The 26,369-nt window shown below is 35.3% G+C and overlaps 1 protein-coding gene across 2 annotated transcripts in view; it reads left to right on the plus strand.

Annotated features, from left to right (window-relative positions):
* Positions 1-26,369, plus strand: part of LOC149075438 (kin of IRRE-like protein 3) — a 233,485-nt gene that overhangs the window by 136,397 nt on the left and 70,719 nt on the right. For both annotated transcript variants that reach the window (XM_089242774.1, XM_089242775.1), the window contains exons 2-3: positions 17,979-18,335; positions 25,383-25,493. In XM_089242774.1, coding sequence (XP_089098900.1) covers positions 17,979-18,335; positions 25,383-25,493 — 468 coding nt within the window. The remainder of the gene's footprint in view (positions 1-17,978; positions 18,336-25,382; positions 25,494-26,369) is intronic.

The raw sequence follows: 26,369 nt of genomic DNA on the forward strand, positions 1-26,369 counted from the left end.
CGCACAATCCGTATTTGAATGTTTCATACTTACCTATGATAAAAAAAGTCAAGACTTTTTCAAATATCAAAGAAATTCACATTGAGGTTACGTAACTTTTTCCCATATAAATTATGATATTTTATGAACACAAACTAAGAGAAGAAAGGAGAGTATGTGATGTTATAGTTATTCCTAATTCGGTCATATTTCCCGTTATTATCCTGAAATTGGCTATTTTTGCTTGGGGCGTGTTTCTGCTTTGAATGAGGATGATGGCGCGTAATTTAAGATGATTAACCAACTGCTGTCAACACCCTTTATAGCAGAAGACTTTTTTTGGGAAGCTCGTGACGTCACTGAAGAATTCCATTTCACCTATACCCATTGGATATAGCAGACCGAGGCATGTGCTACCTTTACCCTTTTTTGTAGTATATCCAATGACTATAGTGAGATGACCTTCTTCAGTGAAGTCATGATCTTCGCGCGGAGGTCTTTTGCTATAGATGGTGTTGCTGCTGCGCGCAAGTTAGAGATTAGCTGGATTTTCTACGCATCGCAACGATGCATCATCACTCGTCGGTGCCAATCTTTTGAGTTAAAATTATGCTAACCCTAATTCAGATGGAGTAGATTTACTTATTTTTTCCAGACATTTTAAATTTTTTTTAACGAATGCTTTTATTTCATTTCAGAAATAACATCGTTTGAGGAATATATTTGGCTGAATATCTTGGCAAATATTGCAACCCTACGACAATTGATCTATAAAATATATTTATCTCTTTTATGTAACTAACTAGGCAACAAAATATCCTATCAGCAAGACAGTACGCAGGAATTACTCTTGGAGAGGCACAGGGAATTCCACTGAGATATTGAGAGAGAAAGTCACTAACTTTTGAAAAATATTTTAGATTCTCAGATATTGATTGAATCAGTATGTAAACATAGTTTGATCGTCTTAAAGGGGGGCTATATACCACCCCCCGCTTAAGCCTTTGCCTATGAACGTTAACTGCAACAAAAACTACAGCGAATCCCACTTTTACAGCCAAATAAAAATTTCTAATTAATAAGTCTTATTTTAAAATTTTAGACAGGAACCATCTCTTTTTGCAGTCACTCCTCTTTTACCGACGATTGTTTTTTCTCCCGAAAAGAGGGGTTTTATTGCATGTAATGCGTGGAAATTTTATGAATAAAAAAAACCCAAAATACTATTAACAGCAGATACATAATTCCGTAAATGCTGGAAAATTGTAAAACACCACATTATCATGTAAACAAAAATCATAAAATATTAATAGATGCGGCTAATCAAAGATGTTATATATTCCATATTCTGTCCAAAAAAATAATTACACTCAAAAAATTTTAACACCATCTGAAATAAGGTTCAGAAGAATTGAAAACAAAACACAAAATGTAACTTAAGAGCTTAGTAACGAAAAATCACTTCGGTCATAGTTTCAGTCTAGTCCCACCTGTCATGCTGAATTCCATCGAATAATTACAGACGATTTGACAAGTTAATTAAAATAATTTTCCCCTCTAATGTATGGATAACAACGGAATATTTTCAATTACGAAAAATAAAACAACTAACGAAAAACTTTCTATCCAAAAAAAAAAAGAGTAAAAGAAATCAAATGCGCTTCAATCACGTCCCTTATTTAATAAGGAGTTTTCCTGGAGACAATGTATCACTTTAGGAGACACGATCGTTTATTTTGACGATGATGATGCGACACGGACGCGAGGGGGCTTAAATCTTAATGCGATGCATATATAAGATTTTTTTTTTCCCATTGGAATCTCTCTCATATTTTTCTCTTCTATTAATTAATTACTTTCCAAGAACATTTTTTAGTTCATCGATAAAAGAGGATTTTTCCTCTCATGTATAACATTCCACCACAGGGGACGAGGAAGAGCCTCAGGGATGTTTTATACAAAATTTCTGAGGGGAATCTAGAAAACTTCTCATTAAGTATATTGAATGAGGAGAATTTGATGCATAAAATAATTCGTTTAGAAAAAAATCGACTCGTCTTTTAGTTTCTAATTTCAAGTAGAAATTCTAAAAAAATTATCTAAAGTTCAAACATGATATCCTTGATTGCTATTTTATAATATATTTATTTTTTTGCGTTAGAGTATTTTTAATTTTTTTTATCAACCCAATCACAATTAAATACATTGAAATAAAAAATTAAACAAAAATTTCTGCAGAAGAATATTTTTTTTTCCTTCCTGTATTTACTCTTGAAATTCTCCCTACAATCTTAAGTGGTTCATCTTTTGTTTCTGAACAAAGTGTAATTTTTCCGCTTTTTCTTCTATTTAAATTTTTTTTTTACCCACATAAATTCTGTTTACCCACTTCAAGTAAATTTTTTTTCAACGCTAATGACTGAATAAATTAAATAGAAGGGAACGCATTAATATAAGATTACTCTTCGTTTAGAAAAAAGAAACTGTAATTAGCCACCAGACATTATCAGTTAGGTATTAATTAGCTGCAAGGGAACATAGTAACAAAACCCTTTACAGCAATCGAAAGAATTAAAAGAAAATTGAAAAAAAAAATCAATAATGTGCATGGTGTATAATACTCGTGGGAAGTATGAGAATTGAAGTAATGGTCTTTTAGTTATGACAATATATTAAATTGAATATTTGAAAAAAAAAATGACCATGGTATAATAGTTCTTGCAAACACTTATGGTCATTCAGTTAAAAAAACAGAAACCTCTGTTTGCATGAACTCGATTGCCATAGCTCATTTTTTTAATGTTTTTCCTTATAAATTTTCACTCGACTATTTTCAAAATGTTTAATCACAGGTTCTCAGATTGATGCTAATCAATTTGAAAAACTAGAATTTTGTATGGGACAGAATTTTTCTTCCATCTCAATATATTTGAAAACATAAATATGGATAAGTAAATATATATTTTGCGATAAGAAGTATTACAAAAAGAAAATCACACATTAACCTGAGCGATTTATCGCTTGGAAAATTTCAAGCATGATTTTGGTTGAAATATGGGGTCATACGCAAAGTCATTAGAGTTACAAGTGATTTTTACCAATCCAATTCATTCATTAATAGCCCAACAATTCCAGATAAGACATTGTATCTTTCAATGCAAATCAACAAGCAAATTGGTTTTTGAATATAAATTTCCATCTCCTTTCTTACTGATTGACTGGAATAATTCGTTTTCAAATCAAGAATAATAATAAATTTTATATCATAATATACTGAATGTTTCAAAACTTATTGATCTTTTTTTTTCATTTATTTATTTTTGTTTAACGTGTCACAGCTCTTCAATTTTTTTTTCAATAAATATAATTTACAAGAACCAAGAGTTCTATGGAAATTAAAATTCCGTAACTTTCTCATCCTTTTTTTTTGATTGGATAATTTCAGTACATGAATGAAAATATTTAAAACATTCTTCGTGGTTAAAAGCTACTTCTAAGATTAAAGTATGGAAATTAGTCATAGGATAACGATTAAGGTGGACACACTGTATATAAAAACTAAATAAAAATTGATATCTAAAAATATTATTGATTTATTCCTTCCGTGCACTCTGTAATGTTAATTAAACTGAAAGGCAATGAAATCCTTACAAGATTCGTTAATTCTTCATGTTATTTTAGAAAAATTTCGACTTCGTTAAGAATCTGTATACAACAGTAATTAAACTCTGTTGATACTTCAACGTTCTTTTTTCAATTATAGACCGAATTGGAACATTAATCAAGTTTACTAAAGCCTCCTGATATAATTACTGTGTGAAAAATTGGGAAACTTATGTACATAAAGTCTGTAATTTCAGAAACATGCTTCGATTGAACTATTGGTCAGGATTTCATTAGTTTATTTTTCTTAATCAAATTTCTATTCAATTTAGATTATAGTCAGATACAACAATGTTAGAATAGACTTTCTATGTAGAATCTTCAGCATTTGTAGGAATAGTTATTAAAGATAACATATTATGTGCACGTGCGAAAAATTTCAGGAATTTTCGTTCTAATCTATGTTTGAAACGTATTTTCTTTGCGCTGATGCAATTTTTTAATATTCTTCTGTCACTTATGTCTCCTTGTAGATATTTCTCGTTTATTAGTTCTTTTATAACAGAGTTAAACTCAACTCATTAAGTGAGCGAGAAAAATGTTAGGCACAAACATAGACTTAGTTCTACATAAAACTAATTTTCACTGGCTTTTCTGCTGGAAGACATATATCTGTTTTCAGATCCGGAGGTTTATCTTTCGAAAAGTTTCTAGTTGTTTTCAAGCTGACATTTCTATATATCTTCTAATTTGGAATTTGTCGATAACCGTACGTCAAATCATATCATAGTAAGAGATGTACTACAAAATATAATGCATAGCCATTGCGAGTATGATAGTAGCATATTTTCTACAAATACATTAATAAGTCTAGTCAAAATATCAAAACGTATGAAATGTTAATACAGACTTAAATTTTCTGCTGCCCGCAGAAAATTTAAGACCGGTTCTAAATATGATCTGGTTACGTGCTCAATGGTCTGTTTTTTTTTCCGCAAAACTCAGAATAGAATGGAGTTATTTGATTTCTTATTAAGAGATCGTTATAGCCTGACTTTTAGGTGACTCTTCCAGGAGTTTTTTCTCCGAAATAATTTGCTGATAGGCTGTGGGTATCAAACATGTTTCAAAAAGGGTCACTCTTTAAATCGCAGGTTACTGCCGTTGAATGGAAAGGGATTGGAAAAACCAAGTCGTTTCGTAACCATTTTCTCGGCTTTATTGAACAAAAATGAGGTTTCTACCGCATCAATCAGATGCAGCCACCAAAATTACGCATAAAAAATTTAATAGAATAATTTAAGAATATTCAATAATATTCTCGATGCAGTTTCTTGTTTTGGATAAAATTGAAATAACAGGTCTGCATGTAATTCTACCTTAAATTTCTTTGTTTTCAGTTTATTCGTAAATATTTTTAATTAAACTTTCATTCTGGGTTTTGTATTTTAGATATATTTAGAAACCATACTTTACTATGAGCTATTTTCTACAGACATCTTTTTGATCATTTCGGTTAGTGTGGCCCCTGATAGATAGATAGATAGAACCGCTCACAACCCCGGACTGACGCAAAGCACCTTACTTCCGTTACCTCAAAAGAGGCAGAGTTACGTCGGAAAAGTTAGCAAACATTTATAGTGGTGGCTCCCCTTGCCCCGTGTTTCAAATCACTAGCGTTGTTCTCCCCATGAAGACAGCCAACTCGATGCAACGTACAAGACATTTGACTGAAATGGACAGCTGAATAAATTGACTTGGGAAAAAAATTGCACGTGCGCCCAGTGGCACATAAGGGCAAGAAAGAAGAAGAAGCTGGCATGTAGAAATGGGAGAGATTTGAGAATGGTCTAAATACACAATATATACAAAATATATATACACAGCGCCTCCACTGTGACGGGAAACGAAGAAACAAGGAGTCCCTCCACAGTGCTGGGCAGTTGTGTTTCACTTTCCTTTTACAGAATATGCAGTATATACAGTACACACACAGAAAACGCACAGACGTGTGTTTTCGCGTTTTCTGTGTTAAAAACACGTTGACAGTGCTGGACATTCACATTGGAATTTCACACTAACATTATTTACATTACAAAATTTTCTTAACTGTTTCCCCCGAGTTTGTATAAAAGGAACGACCTTTAAATTTTAATTTTCGTCTTTTTCTTCATTGGGAAGAATTATTTCATTTTAAGATCACGTATATGTTCACATAATCACTTTTTTTTCAATATCTTCATTAAATGGCTCTGCGCCTTATGTAGAGCTGATTGGTATTTTAAATATCTAACGTTCTTTTAAAATTACAAACTATATAAGTGAAAAAATAACTTATTTTAAACTGCATATAAATTTAGAAGAAGGGGGAAAAAAACTCCAACGTTGTGCAATTTCGCATTTAATTTCGAAGCAACGAACAACTTAAACACGATTAAAAGTTGGACATTCTCTAGGAATGAATGAATTAATGAATGGAGGAATGGATGGATGGATGGATGGATGTTGAATTCTGGGAAGCGGACGGGGACCTCCTTGTTAAAGCAACGATGCATGACACAATCTGCGAAGCTTCTGATGGGATCAGTTTGAGTTTTCCGCTTCCTTCCGCTTTTAAAGCATTTCTGATGGGCGAGAATTCTTAATGTGCTCCTTGTTCTGATAAGATTGATGAGCGTAATGTTCCGTAACATTAATTAAATTGAAACGGATCTAAGAAGCACAGCAGCCAAACAATAAATAAATGAATATTAAAAGGACGGAAAAGAAAATGAATAATTAAAAATAAAAACAAAGTTTCTCTCTCTCGCTGTAAACTTTGAAGTCTGGCCCGGCGTGTAAATTGATATTCTCCATATGACAGGATGTCATTCTCTTTGTATGCTTGTAACGCTTACACTAATTAATTTACTCATTACCCTCCCGCTGTTTTGCTGTAATTTCATTTCATTGGTGTAACAGCTTGAACAATAAAAGGCGTTTCCCCCTCTTGTATGTGTACGTGAGTGTGCTTGTTACTGCTGTAGGAGTTTTCTGAAAAGATATTTGCTTGTGGAAAGAGAATATTCTTCTCTGTGGAGTTCTTTTATTCAGAATAAGACATAAAATGTTTCAAAATAGTATCGGAAAGAATTCTCGGAAAATTTTAACAAAGTTCATTATGTATCCCGGTGTGAAAATTAAATGTTCCATCATCAAACATTCGTTAAAAGCTAGGTTTCAAAAGGAAATTTATTTGATTATAATTAAAACAAATTTATTTATTGACAAAAAAACAGTTTTAACCCTCTATTTGGCACTATTGCTGCCAAAAGCAACATGACAATTTTATATATTTCAAATAAAAGCATTGTATATTTTGAGGTTGTTTCTGCATTAATGATTCTAAGCAATTCCTAAACATTCGATTTTTATATACTTGGGAGATGTTCATAAAGTTTCTGTAATTACCAGAACAATGGCTCAATTGTACTCGTCTCTTATTTCTTGACAAGAAAAGCAAGAGCGATTTTTGACCACTTGTATTTTGGAGGAAAATACTATGTGTGGAGGAGGATCTTGCGACAATGATAGGAAGGTATATATATATATATGAGTTAGCAAAAAATAAATGACATTTTTATACAGGGTGGTTATAAATAAACTGACACTTCCCAGACGTATGTAGCGCCTATTCTGATATAGGTATTTTGATGAAATTTGTTATATTATAGGATATGTGGGCTAATGGGGACGGGGGGGGGGGAATACAAAGATTCTATGAAAATATTGTTGAATTTTTGACTACAGCAGTCAGTTTATTACAGTATATCTGTGTGTAATAGGGTTGTTAATAAATATAATAGCTTACCTCACACACACACACGCGCGCGCGCGCACGGGTTCGTGAATTCTAACACATAATTACCCAATTGATACGTGTAAAAATTATCTCTGTAGACATAGTTGGGTAACTGGATAATTCTCCACAATCTATCGTACTTAGATATGACAACTATAATATTTTTATGGGCAGTGTATTATGCAGCATGCCCTATAAGTGGCCTTTATCTCATCAACCGTCCATCATAGAGGCATGATTCCAATTTAAAAAATAATACAATTTAAAAAATACGGTCGTTCAAAAATTACGCTGTACCAGTTTTGACAGGAACTTAAAAAGTAGTTTTTAAGTGCAATATTCACAGAGATATTTGAATTTGGGAAACGGAGGAAATTTGGGAAAGAACAGCGTTAAATGCGGGAAAAAAACGTTTTACCCACATTTAACGCTGTTCTTTCCCAAATTTCATCCGTTTTTCGAATTCTTAATGTCTCTGTGAATATTGCACTTAGAAACATGTAATGATTTTGTTGGCAGTAGAAGAAACAGGACAACAACTTTCCGATTGGAAGTAGGAGAACAGATTGACAGTAAAAAAATTTAAATTCTTTATTTTGTTAAACAATATATTTTCCCTCTCAGAACTGGTACAGGGTAATTTTTGAACGGCAGTCAAGCATTTTTTAATTGAAATCATACTTCTACGACAGACGGATGATGAGATATAGGCCGTGCTGGCGCTTTCAGGTCATCCTGTAAATCAAATCAAACCAAATCAAATTTATTCATTTACAACATACAGAGATTTAGATTAGTTTAAAAAAATACAAAACAAAACATATTTATCATCCAGAGGCTACTACTAATTTTTATTATTATTATTATTTTTGGTGATATATTGACACTATAGTTTGGTTATATATATATTTGACATCCATGGCGGGTGGGGGGGGGGGGTCCCATTTTGTCGAGTAAAAGAAAATAACACAATTTTTTTCAAAATTTCTCCGCGTGAAATTTTATGTAAATGATGTTTCGTAATTTTCCTTTAAAATCTATACACTAAATGTGGTTCAATTTTTAATCGATGTTGAGTTGTTAAAGCATCAGCTGCATTTTCATTTTTTTTTTCATTTGTCCGGGAAGTAGCCAGTCCGTTTAAATTGCGTTTAAAGGCTGGTGTGAACTAAGCATGTGATGTTGTAAAAGGAAGATCATGTTCTATTGCTTTTGAAATGAGAAAAATTGAATAAAAAAATATTTTTAGTTTATCTCTACATTGTAATCCCATTAAATTTCAAAGTCAACTTGTATGAAAAAAAAAGTACTTAGACGGTATAGTAACACACACGCACACATACGCATCGTAAATATTGAAAGAAAATATTATAAAATATGCGCTTCGACGACATGAAGAATATATTTATGTTTTTCAGGCAGATTCTTCGTGTCATCGAAGCACATTTCTGCTTTCTAGCAACGGAAAAAGTCCAAAGTTGAAGAAGTTATATAGAAGAGAGGACGATAATATCATATTAATGATTATTATAATAACCCGAAATTCAATGATAATAAATTAATATTCAATGACAATAAATTAATATTCAATGACAATAAATTAATATTCAATGACAATAAATTAATATTCAATGACAATAAATTAATATTCAATGACAATAAATTAATATTCAATGACAATAAATTAATCTTCAATGACAATAAATTAATCTTCAATGGCAATAAATTAATATTCAATGACAATAAATTAATATTCAATGACAATAAATTAATATTCAATGACAATAAATTAATAAATGACAATGACAATAATAATAAATTAATCAATTTTTCTTAGAATATTCCCATTTATTGGTGATGTTCCGTATCAATTTATCAGTAATTGATGGGGTTTGGGTTACGGACATTGCTAATTGAAAGAGTATTTCATGGAGGTTAAGGGCCATCGTCGATAGGGGCTTATGCTTTCTCAACGCTTCCCCAACGTTGGATGTCTGGTTTGAGTTGCATTAGTGGATGGACTTAATCAGCGTTTTTCAACCTTTTTGTACCCAAGGACCAGCGAAATGTCTGAAAAACGTTTGACAAATCAATATTAGTAATGTGACTATATTACTCGTATTTTATGGGAGACATGCCTGTTTTTTGTGTTAGACTGCCTTTTCTATAAAATTATCTCCTTTTTTTCAACAAAACTCGTTTTAATTTGTTATCATTAATGAGATTGTAAATGTAGATAATTTTCATAACTAACGGCAACTGCGATTCACTCCGCTTTTCGTATGTGTTATATAAATAGGATCTCATGAACTGCTCTAATACTGTTTATAACAGATTATTTAATACTGTTAAAGTGGGAGATACATAAAACTGGAGTGAACACACAAAACTGCTTGCTTGCTGAATGCAAAATACGCCGTAAACAAAAAGACTTGTTGCACAACATGATGGCAAAATTCCACCTACAAAATTTAGCCTTTGCAATGGCTAAGTATATTGCAATTCCCCCCCCCCCCCCCATCCTGGAGAGTAGAGTTCTTTGGCTACTACTTTTCCACCTAATTCCGATCATATATCGCAATATGGGTGGGAAATGAAAGAGCAATCTAGCGGTGGTCGCCTCACGCTCGATAGGTAAATAACTTGTTTCTTATGTTCTTCTCCGCATTCGAACTCGTTGAACCTTGACGGTAACCTTAATGGTGGAAGACGAGCATCTTACTATATACTGCACTACTCGGGCGCAGAGCTCGTGGGCTGGAATTTTTAGCGGGACCCCAACCTGCACTCTTCACGGGATTTTTTATTATGCTACACCACAGGGGTGGTATGCTACTCCCTACTCCTGTAGGGGCTTTGGATTTTCGGTGGGCCTCTCCCCCTTTAGCTCCCACAGGTTATTTTTCAGCTTTTTTAGAAATAAGTGGTTATTTAGTCAACTTATAGTTACATTTTCGTTGACAATTCATGTCCTGTATTTTGCCGTATTCAAGATCCCAAATTTCCGTACTTTGTGTTTTTTTTAACTGCGATTCGAAACACCCCTTAATTTCAGTAATTTTATCAATAATTGAAAATTTTATTAATTCACGAAAAATTACATGTTTTCGTGGCAATTAGTGATATCCTGTATATAGGATTGCTATTTCCCGCATTTTTCTCGATGAAATATCGTCAGCCAAAGCATGAAGGTCCAATTTTTCATTTTTACCCTAGAAACTATTACGAGTTTCACAAATGAATAACTTCTCACTGAATTAGAAAACATTATTGAGTCTACTTGAGTACCGCCGGTACCATTCGTCACTTACCATAGGTAGAGAGACGATGGATCAAATCAAAGGTTCTGAATTACAGATACTACTAAACCATGCATGTGCCTCGTACATATTCCTCTATGGAATTTCTAACGAACTGGTACTTGCCAGAATGTGCGTGCATGTGTTGTGAACTTAACGTGAAGATTGTTTCTGTAAAATGCTTGTTATTTAAGTGTGGTTTGTTTTCATCAGTTTCTTGTTAACTATGAGTGAAGTGTAATGATTGAGTAATAACAACACAATTACAGATACTGTAATATATCCCACACTTAAAGCTAATAACGAATATTCTAATTCAGTATATCCACTAAAGAAAAACTTGAAAATCTGCGGAGGATGCCAACCCCGAGCGTTGGGAAATTTTGAAAACAAAATGAGACAACGTCCCTTTGCTTCGATAATACTCTCTCTCGTTCAATCAAATTTGTCATGTTATTCTTTTCCATAGATGAAAGATCTTGTAATTTCAACGGTACTATTATTGAGATCGAATCGTAAATAGTCTGTGTAAAAACTTCATTCGTAAAACTCTGAGAAGTAATGCCATTATATTACTTCACTATATCGCTTTATTGCGATAATTAATTTGAAACGAAGGAGCTACCTATTGGTGGTCGCCTCAAGCTCTATAGCCTCCTTCGGGTTCGAGCCTGGGACCGTGACAGCAACCTTCACGGTGGTAGACGATCATCTTCCCACCACGCCACTCGGGCGCAATGTCATATTTCTACTTCACCTAATACCAACTCTGGTCATATTGCAATTTATGGCTATTAATAACAGGTTGGAAATGAAGGCACTGTCTATCGGTGGTCGCCTCGAGCTCACTAGGAAAGATATCTTATCTACATCCTCCCTCGGGTTCGAACACGGGATAGCAATCTTCACGGTGGTAGACGATCATCTTACCACCACGCCACTCGAGCGCAATGTCATATCCTGGAGAGTGTGTTGTGTTTTCCAAATTCTCAGTATACGTATACAGAGTGATTCTAAATTCATAGATGGGCAGGCAATAGAGCAATGGCGTTGGAATGTGCTTTTAGAGAGTGCTTAGTTAGGGTGACCAGATGAGGTGCCTGCAAAGCCGGGACAAATCCCGGAAATCTTTGTTAAAAAAAACCGGGCATCCATTAATAATAACCGGGACGAAACCGGAACATTTTCAAACTCTCATTTAGTAGGCATTGCAGTGTGAAATTGCAAACTGGAAATGTAATACAAAAATATCATCACAATACTTCTACACAGAGGCGCGAAAACGGGTAAAACATCAGGATATGGGAGCCATGGTTGCCGGACATCCTGTCCCGTATATACGTGATTGAAGGGCGTATGCCATGAAGGATGAGATGCGCTATATTATATACTCATAAATAACTGGGGGAGAGGGGGTAACTTAAGTAGTCTTAGTCTCATATTGCAACGTTTATGCTTCTAGGAACAGTCGGTTTACAAACTAATTCGTCACGGATGTCCGTTAGTAAACCGAGTTTTTCAGAAATCGAAATAGTTTTTTTCCCCACTATAGGAAAATCAATGCAAAATTGATTCATTCGTTCCAAGGACTCCGAATATTTTCAGTGTGGACTTTAACAGCAGTGCTTTATGCTCAGTATATAACGTAAAACCGATTGAACACATTACACTAATACTGTAAACGAATTTCCGTCAAAAGGATAATCCCAACCTAACGAGATAACGGGCTTATATCCCACATCGGAGCAAAGGCCGAGCTATGAATGGTTCCCTTTAATACATCTATAATCTCAAAGTCAAAGCCTTCGAAATTTCTACCTCCATTCTGTGATAACAATTCTTTCAAAACTCAATTCATTTTCATTTCTAAACGGGGCAACATTGGAAAGATAAAAAAATGCCGAACAAGAGTTTATATTCACCAAACCACATCGAGCCATAATATTCCACATGTAAATAGGGCTACAATGTTCCAAAGGGGTTCGGCGTCTTTAGTTACATAAAATATTATCATGGAAAAGATATAACAGTGAAATAATAAATTCCTATCATGGTATCTAACGTAGCTGAAGGTTAAAATGGAAGAAAAATATTGAAAACAATTATATTTTGTTGCGCAAAATCCTGAACAAACAGGTGTCCCAAAATAATTTTTTTGGCAGAGGGCGAAAAATATCGAAAAACCGGGACATCTGGCCACCCTATATTCAACAGTACCTCACCAAAAACAAATATCATATTTTCGGATGGATTTGCTCCAATATGTGACTATATTATCAACGATTCGAGGGGTGCACATGCACTTTTGGATCGGATTGAAGTTTTTTCTTATTGGCGCCAGGACCACTAAGTTTATGCTGCGCCAAATAATGATCAAGCGGTATAATGAATGTGATAGAATCTACGTTGTTCAAGTTGGCCATGAGAAGGCCTACCACATCACAAGGTCTTGCGTCCTTGAATGGTGTACTTATTGCAGCAAAACCGTCAGAAAAATATATTTGCTTTTGGTAAAGTGCTGTTCTGTACTTCCTAAATTCCCTATACCCACTTTGCTATTGCGATTCGACCACGCATTCTATGGCCAGAAATGGTTGTTTAGAAGTCTTAATTACATCTGTTAAAGTTCGCCCCGTGAGTTTAGAATCAACCTGTGTATCTGTGGTAATGAGTGTTATTTGTTCTCGGAAATGTCGTCATCTATATTTCCAAATGGGGAATTAGTGTAATCTTATTGTGTGCAACATATTTAATAACGATTTTGGTGATAATGAGCTGTAAAATATCGATATTCATTAGACGCCCTCGAAAAAAAATATTGGAGTGTAAAATTTTTCGAAAATTGTTTTGATTGAAATTTAAAAACATATCGTTTTAGCGGTTTCAAAATAATCTCTTCAAAAATATCGTTAGACAGAGATTTTTCGCAGTAAAGAGTATCGTTATATCAAGAGTAGTTTAAAATTGAGCTTCAGGCAATTCCAAAAAAGATTTGAAAAAATATCGTTGTTGAGGGATTTATCTCTATATGAAGTATCGTTGTATCAAAGTTTCACTGTTATTTCATTGCAAAACCGCAGAATAAAAACCCATCACCCAATTTCAATTTAAAATTATCACCATCGTTTCATACGAAAACGTGTTCTGTCCAGGTTTGAAAAGTGCATACTCATGCAGTTAGTATCCCGTGAACACACAAATTCTGGGTATATACAGGGTGCATAGTTAACAGGGCGTATGACATTTTACTGGCGAACCATTGATACTAGAGAGACAAAAAAGTATCCAAATAACGTGTAGGACTGAGATATGCCATTCATTTTACAAAGGGTTGTGTAGTTATTACAATAAAAAAATTAACTTTCTTTACATTCCCCAGGTGCCCCAGAACCTAATTGCAAAATTCGTTGCCCTGGCTCTCCTGATGCCTCCAAAAAATCCATACTTTCAAAGACAATATTCAATGAGGTAATCGAATTAGAAAAGCGAAGGGAAGTTATGGAAAAAAAAAACCAATGTTAAATACGAAAAAACTGTTTTACCCGCATTTTATGCTGTTCTTTCGCGGTGAATATTGCAGTTATGAACGTGGAACTCTTTTTGTTTGCATTAGGAGAGACAAGGCAACAACTTTCTAACTGAGCTTTTGAGAACAGTGCGTCCTTATAAAAAGTTAACATTTTTATTTTAATAACTATACAAAAAACCCTTGCAATATGAATAACATATCTAAGTACTTCATGTTATTTGCATACTTTTTCTATTTGGAAGTATGCCTCAACGGTCAACGGTCTGCCAGTAAAACGCCTGTTACCTATGCATCCTCTATAGTAACATATTTTACTGGATATTGCTAAACCATGCAAAGTAACAACAGGTTTAGAAATAAATTGCCTTTTGTGTGAGACAATTTACTAGGGAAACAAAAGGTTTATTCTAATGAAAATGAAATCAAAAGAAAGTTGACTTCAAGGCAATATTCAATGAGGTATTCGAATTAGAAAAGCGGAGGAAAGTTATGAAAAAAAAAAAACACTGTTAAATGCGATACTATCTGTAGTAACATATCGAGGATGAACGCTTGTCAAGTACGACCAAATTGTATAATATGTATTGCATATTATTTCAAGCCATTTTTTCCATGAGTCGAACTCTCGTATTCAACTAGATGATTTGACAAAAGAAAACTCTCTTTGTTTTCCAATGTCTGGGAACAACAACAAGAAAAAATCCTCTTAAGGGTTCAAGTTCTATTCCATTTATTCAGCATACCAATATACGTGATGTTTCCATAGAGACGATTTAAATTTTGCGTGCGTTGCCAATTTTCGTTCGACAAAATACAAAGTGATTTATTTTGAGAGCTTCTAAGTCACTGAAGAAGAATAGAATGGACGGATATCGAGTGGGCATCAGTTCAAAGAATAGATGAACGTGATGAAAAGAGTTACTTTAAAATCTGACATGCACTGATTCAGCTCGTTTTTTCTTCTGTATTTCGAGGTTTTCACTTTCTTGTATTACGAATATTCATGGCATTCGATTTGCATGGAATTTTTTTTTCTCGTTTCAAAATGCTGAAAAGAAGTGCACTTGTATTTTTTGTATTCGCCAAAAAACAAGTAGAATCTTAATTTTATTTATTTTTATCATCAAGGGCAGGAAAACAAGGATTTGTATTATAAAACGCATTACTAACGTTAGAAATAATATGCGTTGCATGACTGGTCTACACTGTCTGAAACACGATATTTTGATCGCAATAGTGTGATGTAATTCACGTGTACCCGTAAACAAATTAAGCTGCAGATACGAAACTCTGTATTCTAACATTATTTAAAATAGACTGCAATACATCAAAGCTTCAGTACCGACAATATTATCGGCTTCAGTTTATTCGTGTAAGAAAGGCATTTAAAAGCACTTGTGCACTCATGGGAGCATTAATCTGACCAAGTCGCATACAAAGATACTTTTTCGTCGTCGATAAGCACAATGTTCTGATTTCGAGAAAGGGCATCATTGGTCAAAGAAGGGCCGGTGGGCTCAAGAGACGTCAGATGATCGGTGTGATTTGGTAGTGGATGGATGTTGGTGGTAATGGATAAAAGGATGCAAATGCCAATGCCGCAGGAGTTCAGAGTGAAACAGAAATCACCAACAAATAAGGAAAATACAAAACTCCTAATGCATTTCGACACATAGTGGATGTTGCCTTCAGAAGGAAGAACCTATCACTAATCACGCTGACCGAGGATCTTACTTGTGTTGGATACAAAATCTTAGTTCTCGGTTCCTCAGCGGCAAAAAAGTACGTCTGTTCACTTCATACGCAATGGCCGTTCTGACCGCGGTGTCGGTGAGCGTGATTAGCGGTTATTTATGTTTCCCCTGAAGTCGACACCCACCGTGTGTCGAAATGCATTAGGAGCTTTGTATTTTCCGTATATTTACATTATTTGTTGGTCATTTCTGAGTATTACTACATCAAGTTTGACTACTCTTTCATAGGGTGCCCTAGACAAACAACTGTTCGAATGAATCGGGCATTCAGGTGAAGAGCCGCATTCTCCAAGTGCATCGTTTTCATGAATTAGAGGGCATTTTGATATTTTCCACACACGCTATGGTATAGAGATGTAACAAAAATCGGAAACATACCAGGGGCAATGACTATCAACATGGCCCATGTAGGCTCCATGCATCCTATCTTCAGCTTTATAATTTAATTTTCCGTCAGTAGAGTCGACCGCTTTGGGACACGAACATTGTCTTTACAGTTCGGCTGCCCACTTATTTGCCGCTGTGTTGTTCGAGTGGTCATAGTAACGGCTTCGCGTTCGAACCCCATCGTAGCCACAGTGGTGGTCGGCTGAAGTCGGTTTTCTCTGTCGGTGAGCGTGACTTAAGAAATCTTAATTTTATTTTCGAGGGCCGAATGCGAGCCGATCTCCCCGTTCAAAAGTCTCGATAGAGAGAGCAACACAACAACAGAGGCCCACGACGATGCAATTTTTCAATCATCACACTTCACTTATAGTTAGAAAAAATGATGACAGATGGCAGCACTACACTCAACAAGCATTACATAGAAAAAAAACTTCACGTTAGGTTCACAACGCTTACACCCAGATTCATTAGAAGTTCCACAGATGAACATGGACGAGGTACATGTAGTAATAGTAGTAGTAACCGCTTCATAATTATGTGCGTGAATATTGGGTGGGTCTAAATGAGTTCCATTTCTTCTTTTGTCGATGGGAACGACGATATAGCAGTCGCTGTGTAGCAGCTGGCAGAGGGAATTCAAGATTCGTGGCAGAATATTTCTCCCTAGTTGCGCTGCAAGCTAATCTTCCGGCTACACGTCTCGCGCGCCGCGCGCGCGTCCTTATATGTTCAACTACTGCTTATTTATAGAGTTGAGCCGATCAGCCTTTGTTTATAAACAAAGGCTATATTTGACGAAAATTATAAAAAACTGTTAAAAGCCAGTAAAGTTAACAACTTTCGCTATAATTGCTGAAAAATCAACAATAGTGTTGAGTAGCGAGCTCCCACAAGACGCAATGGGAGAAAATTAATATTTCTCCAATCAAAACGTTTATGCTCGACAGATATGTGAGATGAACACGTTTAAATTACATGTGTGACATGATAATTATGACTAAGTCATAATATCATATCATTTTCAGGATAATTATGACTAAGTCATAATACCATATCATTTTCAGGATAATTATGACTAAGTCATAATATCATATCATTTTCAGGATAATTATGACTAAGTCATAATTATCCTAAAAGTTTCAGGACTGAAAGTTTGCGCACCACTGATTTATATCACAGTTGATGCTGATTTGTTTAGTTTGAAATGTTTTGAACGTGACATGTATATTAGAAATCTTAATTCTTGATTTCAAAAGTTCTGATAAACCGCATTGAAAATAAGTGAAAAAAACCGGAAAATTTCTAAAAAAAAAGTAGGAACGTCGAAAATTACGGAAATTTCCTGTTTAAACCAAGTTATATATATGGTCACACTATACATACAATTTTATTGTCCGCGGACTGAAAAGTTTGCGCACCACTGATTTATATCATAGTTGATGCTGATTTGTTTAGTTTGAAATGTTTTTAACGTGACATATATGTATTAGATAAATATGGAAAATTATTGCACGCTTTTAATTTTAGTTAAAAATTACTGTTCTGTCTGGATGTGACTAATATCATATTCGTTTTTCTCTGTACAGAAGTGCCAGAAATACCCATAACAGTGGTCGGAGTCGCCGGAACACCAGTCAATCTACCGTGTAACATCACACCCCCGGGAGGTGATGATTTGGACGACGCTATTGCACTTGTTTTATGGTATAAAGACGAATCAACCACGCCAATATACAGCCTGGACGCGAGGCAAGGGACGATAGATCAAGCAAGGCACGCAGCCAAAGATAGCCTGAACGCTAGAGCCTATTTAAACATAGCTGAACGACCTGCCGTTCTAAAGCTCGACCCAGCTATGCTAGAAGACGAAGGAGAATACAAGTGCAGGGCGGATTTCAAGAAAGCCAGAACGCGCTACATGTCGGTCTTCCTCAGAGTTGTTGGTGAGTTCTATCACATTTATGTTAAAAATTGTTGTATGTTATTGCCGAAGCCAGAAGTGTTGACAATTCGAAAAGTGGCTGAGAGTTTGGGGCAAATTTGGATTCTAAGAAATGATTCGGGATTTGGCCGACCAATTCGTGAAATGGCCAGAGATCCCTAGCCAATGTTCGATGAGCTGATGTGAAACGGTTTACATGGCTATATATAGCAGCTGTATCTGCAGCTGTTGCTCCATGTGGCGAGAGGTAAAAAATGCCTTTTGTTATCGGCCTTTGGCAAGGGAACTCCGGCTACTTCGCGAACTGGCGCCAATTCCATCGATTCGGAAATTAGCCTGGGCAATTTATAACGAAATTGGCTACTTCGCTAACTGGCCAATTTCAAGCACTGACAATAACATATCCACCAATTACGTTTATCAATGCGATGTTTTAAACGAATTTTAATTTTCAAAAGTGCATTTTTAACGGTTTACGGAAATTTCACCCCCGACGTTTTGTATTCGACATTTCGCCTGCCCTGAATGTGTGAGTGACGATGTAAGTGGGTGTGTGACCGGGTAAGTGACTGTACGTGTGACCAAGTGAGAGAGTATAGGAGTGACTGTTTGAGTGACCGTATTTGTGATCAAGTGAGTGATTACTAAGAGTATAGGTGTCCAGTTGAAGGGGTGGGTGACATTCGACGTGTCCCATAGACGCTTCTACGGCCCAGAAACGCACATTTCACTACTGATACGAGTGAACAAGTGTATGCATGCAATGACTGTATTCTGCTTAGTGATCAGAAGTATTTGGACAGATTAAAAAATACTCATTATTTGGGCTAGAATTTTCATAAAAACTACTTGTAAATGCTCGATAAAAAACGCATTTATGCCCGAAAAAACCTAAAAATGTGTTCTATAACACAAGAAAAATTATCTAAAAATTGTCTTCTCCCATTCCCGGTAAAATTAATTTCAGTAAAATGATATACGAACGAGGAATATCGATGTCCTTAAAACGGTTTAAATCATCAGTCGTTATTTGAACTAATTTTTTTTTTAATTTAGGAACTGCCAAATAAAATCAGTGTGTGAAACAATTTTTTTTCAAACAGAATTATTTTGTTTTTGTACTTATCTGAAAGTTTACTGCCTAAAAACATATCACATTATGGAAGGCTGGGAGGGGGGGGGGGGCATTTAGACCAATAAATAAAATTTCATCTATAAACTTAATGCTAAAATGGTAGGAAAGTCGGACCTACTCAAGGCTGAATATATTTTCCGGTTAATATAAATTCAATATTTTCCACGTTGGGCATAATCAATTCACTGGCTTGTTGGTTAATACAAATTCTTTTAGTACGAAACTTTATTTTTATATTTTTGCGACTTCATAATAACGTTCGACTGTACTGGTGCCGTAATACACATTCAGGGAAAACAACCTAATGAATTGCTCCCGGATTCGAAGACAGATGGCAGTACTTCTTGAATACATAACATGAATGATACATCACTTGGGGTTAAGATAGTGGAATGAAAACTTGAGGAATCACCAGAAAACCTTGAGGATAAGCATGCAACAGGTCTACTTCTCAAAACTCTTGTGTCTAGCTTGTAAAAAGGAGGAGAAAAAATTGGTATTGTGACTAGGTCTAATGTAAAGATGTTCCAAAAAAAACACTTATACTTGTATGAGTCTTTTGATTGAAAATGGGATCATGGAAAGGAAAACTACTCATTAAAAATGTACAAATATGCAAATTAGTGCCTTAAAATCCTTTAAATATGTTCTATCACATAAAAATAGTGAATTATGTAAAAAAAATAAGAAATATGAAATGTCATATTAGACTATAGTAGCCCTTCTGATCAAATATACCTGGGTTATAAATACGAGGTGAAATATTCCATTTGAATACAAAGGAATACTACATACAGACAAAACCAATATATCGGAACTTGAATTTAGTTCGCATTTACAGAATTCTCTCGTATCCCACAAAATGATAATCATAATTTAATTTTTCTCTCTTTCTTTCCATGCATCATTAGTGTCATTTCTGCTAAATCGTATATGCATTACAGTTGTATTTCTCAAGATTGATAGTTTCTCTCGGAAATAGGAAAAAAAAAAAACTTAGTTATTCCCTCCATTAGTCCGCTCTGTACAATGAATAGATTGATTACCTGGCAGAATATCGGTGTCCCAACAAATAGCATCGAAACAGAAGTTTTCGAATAAAAAATTCGTTCTTCAGAAAAACTTTTGGATTTATGAAAAAATATACTTCTCTCATTCGGTTTCTATAAATATGTATTCAAACGTAAAATAAGAAAATTCCATAGAAGAATGGCGCAGATGAATACTAAGAAAAGTTATAATAATATTAACAAAATTTATCTGTCTGACAAAAAAAAAAAAAAAAAATTGTAAAAGAAACAAAAAAAAAATGTGTCTCTGTTAATGACATAAACTTGAAAAGTATAAGAAAAATATTTCGGTGCTGTTCTATTAAATCACAGATTCCCGGGAGAGAAAGATTTCTTTGAAGAAAATTAACAGAAAGAAAGAATTTCCGATATTTACATTGTTTTATGTATACGTGTTCACATGAGAACAAAGGTTTACTAATTTTCTCCTCGCAGTTGCCACCGAAGCGAAATGAATTCTGAAAAATAATGAAACAACACAAAAACAATAGAGTAGACGTGCAAAAACAATAATAATTGTTATTAATCGCTAGTCTGAACCGTAATAACATAAACTGAACAGCACGAGAAACACATATACATAATCTGTATCTGGCTTTTTGCTTTCTTATCTATTGATTTCTTTAGTTTCTTTATGTTTTCCTGTTTATCAATTTATATATTTCATTCATTTTTACATTTTTAAAAGAGTTTTCTTTCTTAAGATCTTAAGATACGATTTTAGGAAATGTGATTTTTCTAATATTATTCACTCATATATATATTGACTTAAATAATATTACTGTGGTTTTCCGTTTAAGAAGCCTTAGTTTCATCTATTCGATATTAGTGAGCAAAAGCGACAAATAATTGCAACCTGTGATAATGCGCCACGTGTAGGGAAGTGTTCTAGGATAAAAATTACATCATAAACCCTTAGAGGAAAAAAATTACATCGATACCATATATACGAGTTTTCATTATTATTTAAGAGAACGAGCTACTTCAAAGTTATAAACAGCTATATATATTGTTTGAATTAGTTTAATAGTGGGAAAAGAATTGATACGCACATACACATACGCTCGTGTGCAAAATTAAGAGAATTAGCACATTATGTGGAATTTCTGAAAAACTAGTGGTTCAATGAAATTTGGTACGAATACATAGTTATAACATCAACTGCGCTGCTGCAGGAGTTGCACAGATGACACAGGTTTTTCCAGAAACCTTCAAACTGAATGTGTGTGAGCCGGTCTCCCATTTGAAAAAGTCTCTCCGCAGAGAGCAGGCAGGCCTGCAACACGATGCTGACAAAACATGAAAATTCAAGCATTTCCATCTTTACTTCGGAAAATGGAAGCCAGATGACAGCATGAACACGAAACAAGCGCAACTCGACAACATAAACACGTTAGGGCCAAGCATACACTCAGAACACACATTCCGGCATGTGCCGATTCGTTAGAAAGGAATGTGTATGAGGTGCATGTTCGATTAAGTAGGAGTCGCAACGCAGTTTTCAGCTCCAGGATGGTTCTCGGAGGGAAATCACGAGATGCAAATGCCCTCCCAAGAGCGTCCCAGACAATTTCTATAGGGTTTAGATCAGAAAATCTGGATGACCAATCCATACGCCGAATATTCTCACTTCCCAGATAATCGTTGGCTAGGTAAGAGCGATGTGAACGAGCGTTGTCGTTCATGAACAGGAACCGAGAGCCAACTGCACTCCTGAAAAATCAAACATAGGGCTCTAAGATCTCCTCTCTATACCTCCTAGCAGTTGGTCACCTCCGTCACCTCCATAGTGGTCCACTTCCCTGATGTGGGAGGGATGACATCGGGTACCAGGCTCTCACCAGATGAGGGTACGTCGGGAATCAGTGCACAGGCTGAATCTCGACTCATCTGTGAACAGCACGGTGCTCCAGTGAAGCCTGGTCCAAGGCTGATGTTGTCTACACCATGCTAAACGCACTCTCTTGTGTGCTGCAGTGAGCGGGACGTAAACAGCGGGCCTTCTGACATAAATCCCTCTCTCATGAAGCCTTCGGGAAACAGTAAACCGTGAAACTCGAGTTCCAGTGGCAGCATGCAGCTCACGTGAGAGCTGTGATGCTGTAAAAGTCCTGTGGCTGTGGCGCCGCTCCGAAAGCGCCAAATAACGGTACTCATTGGTCGTCGTAACTCTTCGATGACCTTGTCGAGGTTTTTTCGATATGGATCCAGTGTTCTGAAACTGTTGCAGATCACAATGGGCGTTAGATCGAGCTCTGTAGCCACCTGCACTTGCAATTGTCCTGCCTGCCTGCCTGCCTGTTGTCCATCTCATTCCGTCATCCATACATTTGTGGCTATTCATTTTACCTGATAGCTTATAAAATTTACCAAACTCTTGAGAGAAAAACAGCGAATATTGCGTAGGAGTACGAGCACACGAATCGTGGAAAACTCCTCGTGCCCTTATCCGTGGTCACAGCTCCACCCACACGCACGTGCACGCTTACGTATTCGACACTAAATATTTGCATACTTCTTCGGTGGCATTATTAGTTCCTTTCGTTCAGCACCTTTTGTGAAAATAGACACACACACACACACGCACGCACACACACACACACACACACACAATGTGCAAATTCCCTTAATTTTGCACACGAGTGTAGAAATACAAAAACAACGCCACAACAGGCAAAAGTATTTTCGTAATATCGAATAATAAAAATCCGCAACCCTAGATTGTTAAGATTGACATTCAAACAATACACGAGATCAGGTTTATAGCATAAAGAAAGTAATAAACTAATAAATAGTTTCTAAAACACAGAAGCAAGAAGAAATAAGGGAAAAGTAAAAAAAAACGTTTTTTTTACAGATAGCGCAAAGAAACGCGAGAGGCGATGAGTAGCCGACTGTTTCGTTTTCGATAATGTTTCGCGGCTTTAATCACTACATTCTGACGCTATTTTTTTTTTATTTTTTATGTGTTGTTTATTCATTTTATTTTATTTTCATTTATTTGTTTATTTATTTATTTAATTTACTTTCTTCGCTACAAGCTGCTAGCGATAAATTTGTATGATCTGTATTAGACGTATAGGCGATGAATGTGGTAGCCCTGTTCCACGTTAAAAAGGAAGAAAGGGTAAGAAAGAAAAAAAAAGAGAAAAGGGTGGGAAGGAGAGAGGAACAGTACAGAGATATTGAGTTCTAGATATCACCCTCAGCTACAAACTTGTTTTGTAGTTTTTTTACTTGTTTTTAGTTCTCTTTCTCACTTCTGCAGTGTGCAGTATATAATAGAAGGATTATACATTATATGACTGTGGGAGGAGATGCCGTGAGAAGGATGAGGGAGAAAAAGCTGAGGAGAACCGCCACCATCTTTATCAGTTGATCGTTATCTCGTTGAGATATCACGATGGTGGTGACAGAAGGAGGGGGGGGGGGCGTGGGACGGACACACACAACTCTGTTTCGTACAGTTATAGTAACCCTTCGCGATCAGGAAGAAATAGGTTGAAGAAATAGATGCATTCAATCTCTTCGACTGGACTTTTGATAATATTACGTCCCTGATCATAAAGAGGTTAATGAATTATATTTCACGAAAGAAAAAAAGTGACAAAACTCTTCTTCATTGTACTTATTTTCAGCATTTGTGTTTATATATGGACTCTTCAAACTTTTATTCTATGCATTTTTCTCTTTGTGTATTAACTATCATCGTATTTTTATCAGGGTCGGAAATATCACTTGCCCGGCATGCCAGGGATTTTAAAAATTTCGACCGGGCACACACATGTAAAAAAAAACCTCAAAAATGTATAGCTTTATTTTTTTATATTTCGATTTAAAAAATGTAATAAACTTTCATTTTTTAAAATTTTTTCAATGATTAGCGCTTTTTCATAATTTCCCCAAGGAAATATGGTCAGCCTATTTATATAGGCATATTTTTAGGTTTTTACAGCTTATTTCTTGCGGCGTAAATGAATTTTTTTGGAACGTATTCTGTCGGCTTTTAGGTCATAAAAATCCTAGCTCGAGTAATGAGTTCCCCCCCCCCGGATTTCCTGGTTTTTATTAGTGATTTTGCGTTACAACTCGGTTTAATCACGATTTGTCCCGGTTTCTCAGTCGTATGATCTGGCCACCGTATCCTAGTCCCGCGCTTGTCAAATTCTGGTCGCGTACCTTGAATCCGTTGTGAACCTATAAGCGAGGTGAAATTGTAATGACGATTTCTTTTACGATGCCAAGTACACGAAAAATTAAATAATTAGTTGCTTGAATAATTTTAGATTTTCAATTGGTTACTTTTGAATTTTTGTATCTCTCGAAATTTCGATTTAAAAACAAAAAATATATATCAGTAGTTGTTTTTTGTTGTAGAGCCGCACAAAAAAACCTACTACTTATATCACCTTCTATATTTTTATGCAAATAATAAATCAGTTTGTTTTTAGAATTTTTGGCAAGTGAGTAAATCCAGTGAGAACATGTTTCGAGCCTGTAAAATATCGATTTCGACATTTGCTATTTTAAGTTACAGGTCCGACTGGGAATTTTTCCAGCCCTGTTTTGTATTTAATCTCGGAATTTCCTTAAATATTAGAGAACTGAAATTTTTGTATATGAATTTTTTGGAAGTGCAAATTTAACGTATGCGTAAACATCGCAAGTGTAAATGTAAATTATGTTTTGAAAACCATAAATAAAAGAAAGAAAAGCCATGTGCTTATTTGAGGAATGTGGTATATATACAGTAATACGTTTATAATGATTTATAACCATCGAAGCATGAAAAGAGTAGTTTTTCTGAAGTTATTCTTAGCACAAATCAATGCCTTTATTGCAGTGGCTCCTGGTAAACCTGTGATCACGGACGTGAAAGCTGAAGTCCTCCAAAGTCTGATTGGGCCCTACAATGAGGGAGAAGAGCTTGTACTTTACTGTGATGCCAAAGGAGGTGAGCTAATCGGCTTATATACTGAACGATTTTTTTTATTTATAATGTAGCATAGAATACTTATTATAATTTTTGTAAGACCTCCTCAGAATTATAAAAAATACAGAGTGATCCAAAATTCCCGTTACTTGTTCTAAATATTTTATTTTCCAAATTATGCGAAAAAAACTATATCACTTCAAATAAAACAACATTTATGTATAAAAAAAAACAAAATGTATTGCAAAATGTCGCAACATGTGTCCAAAATGTGAGCCATTTTCGTTTAATACAAGCGTGAATTGTTTTTGTTTTATTTCTGGCCCTTACATTTTTTGAAAGTGAGTGCAGCATTTTTTCCTCTACTTCAAGCATTTCCTGTTGGTTCAGTAGAGACAGAAGCCCACTTCACCAGCGATCTCCAACATTTCTAGTATCTTGGAAACGGAACACCAATCGGAAGATTGCTGTCTTATTGGCACAGAAACATCCTCAGATAAGCCGCCATCTGGAGGCAGTGTCAGCAATTATGAGCTTTGGCCTGAATTGTGTCCCATCGTCCATGTACGGCCACACAAGCTCCATGGAAAGATGGAGGTATTCGTTGCCTCTGAAGTCTAGTGGTCTAGGGCAGTGGTTCTCAACCGGGGGCCATATGGCCCCAGGGGGGCCCTAGGATATTCCAGGGGGGCCACGGATGAAAATCTTGCAAAAGGGGAGCCACAGCTACTGATACGGGGGCCATGAAGAAATTTGTGACATTAAATTTTTTTTAGTCACTCTGACTAAAAAAATTTAATTTTAAACAAAATGTGCATAGAATATCTTTTTCGTAATTTTTCCCCATTCAAGTAACATTAACATGAAGAAGAAGGAATTAAAAAAAAGTGGTTCATG

This window comes from Pholcus phalangioides, unplaced genomic scaffold (genome assembly GCF_987345545.1).
Source record: "Pholcus phalangioides strain wild (caught in Gottingen) unplaced genomic scaffold, Ppha-v1.0 ptg000015l_1, whole genome shotgun sequence".
In the NCBI taxonomy this organism is placed as follows: Eukaryota; Metazoa; Arthropoda; class Arachnida; order Araneae; family Pholcidae; genus Pholcus; species Pholcus phalangioides.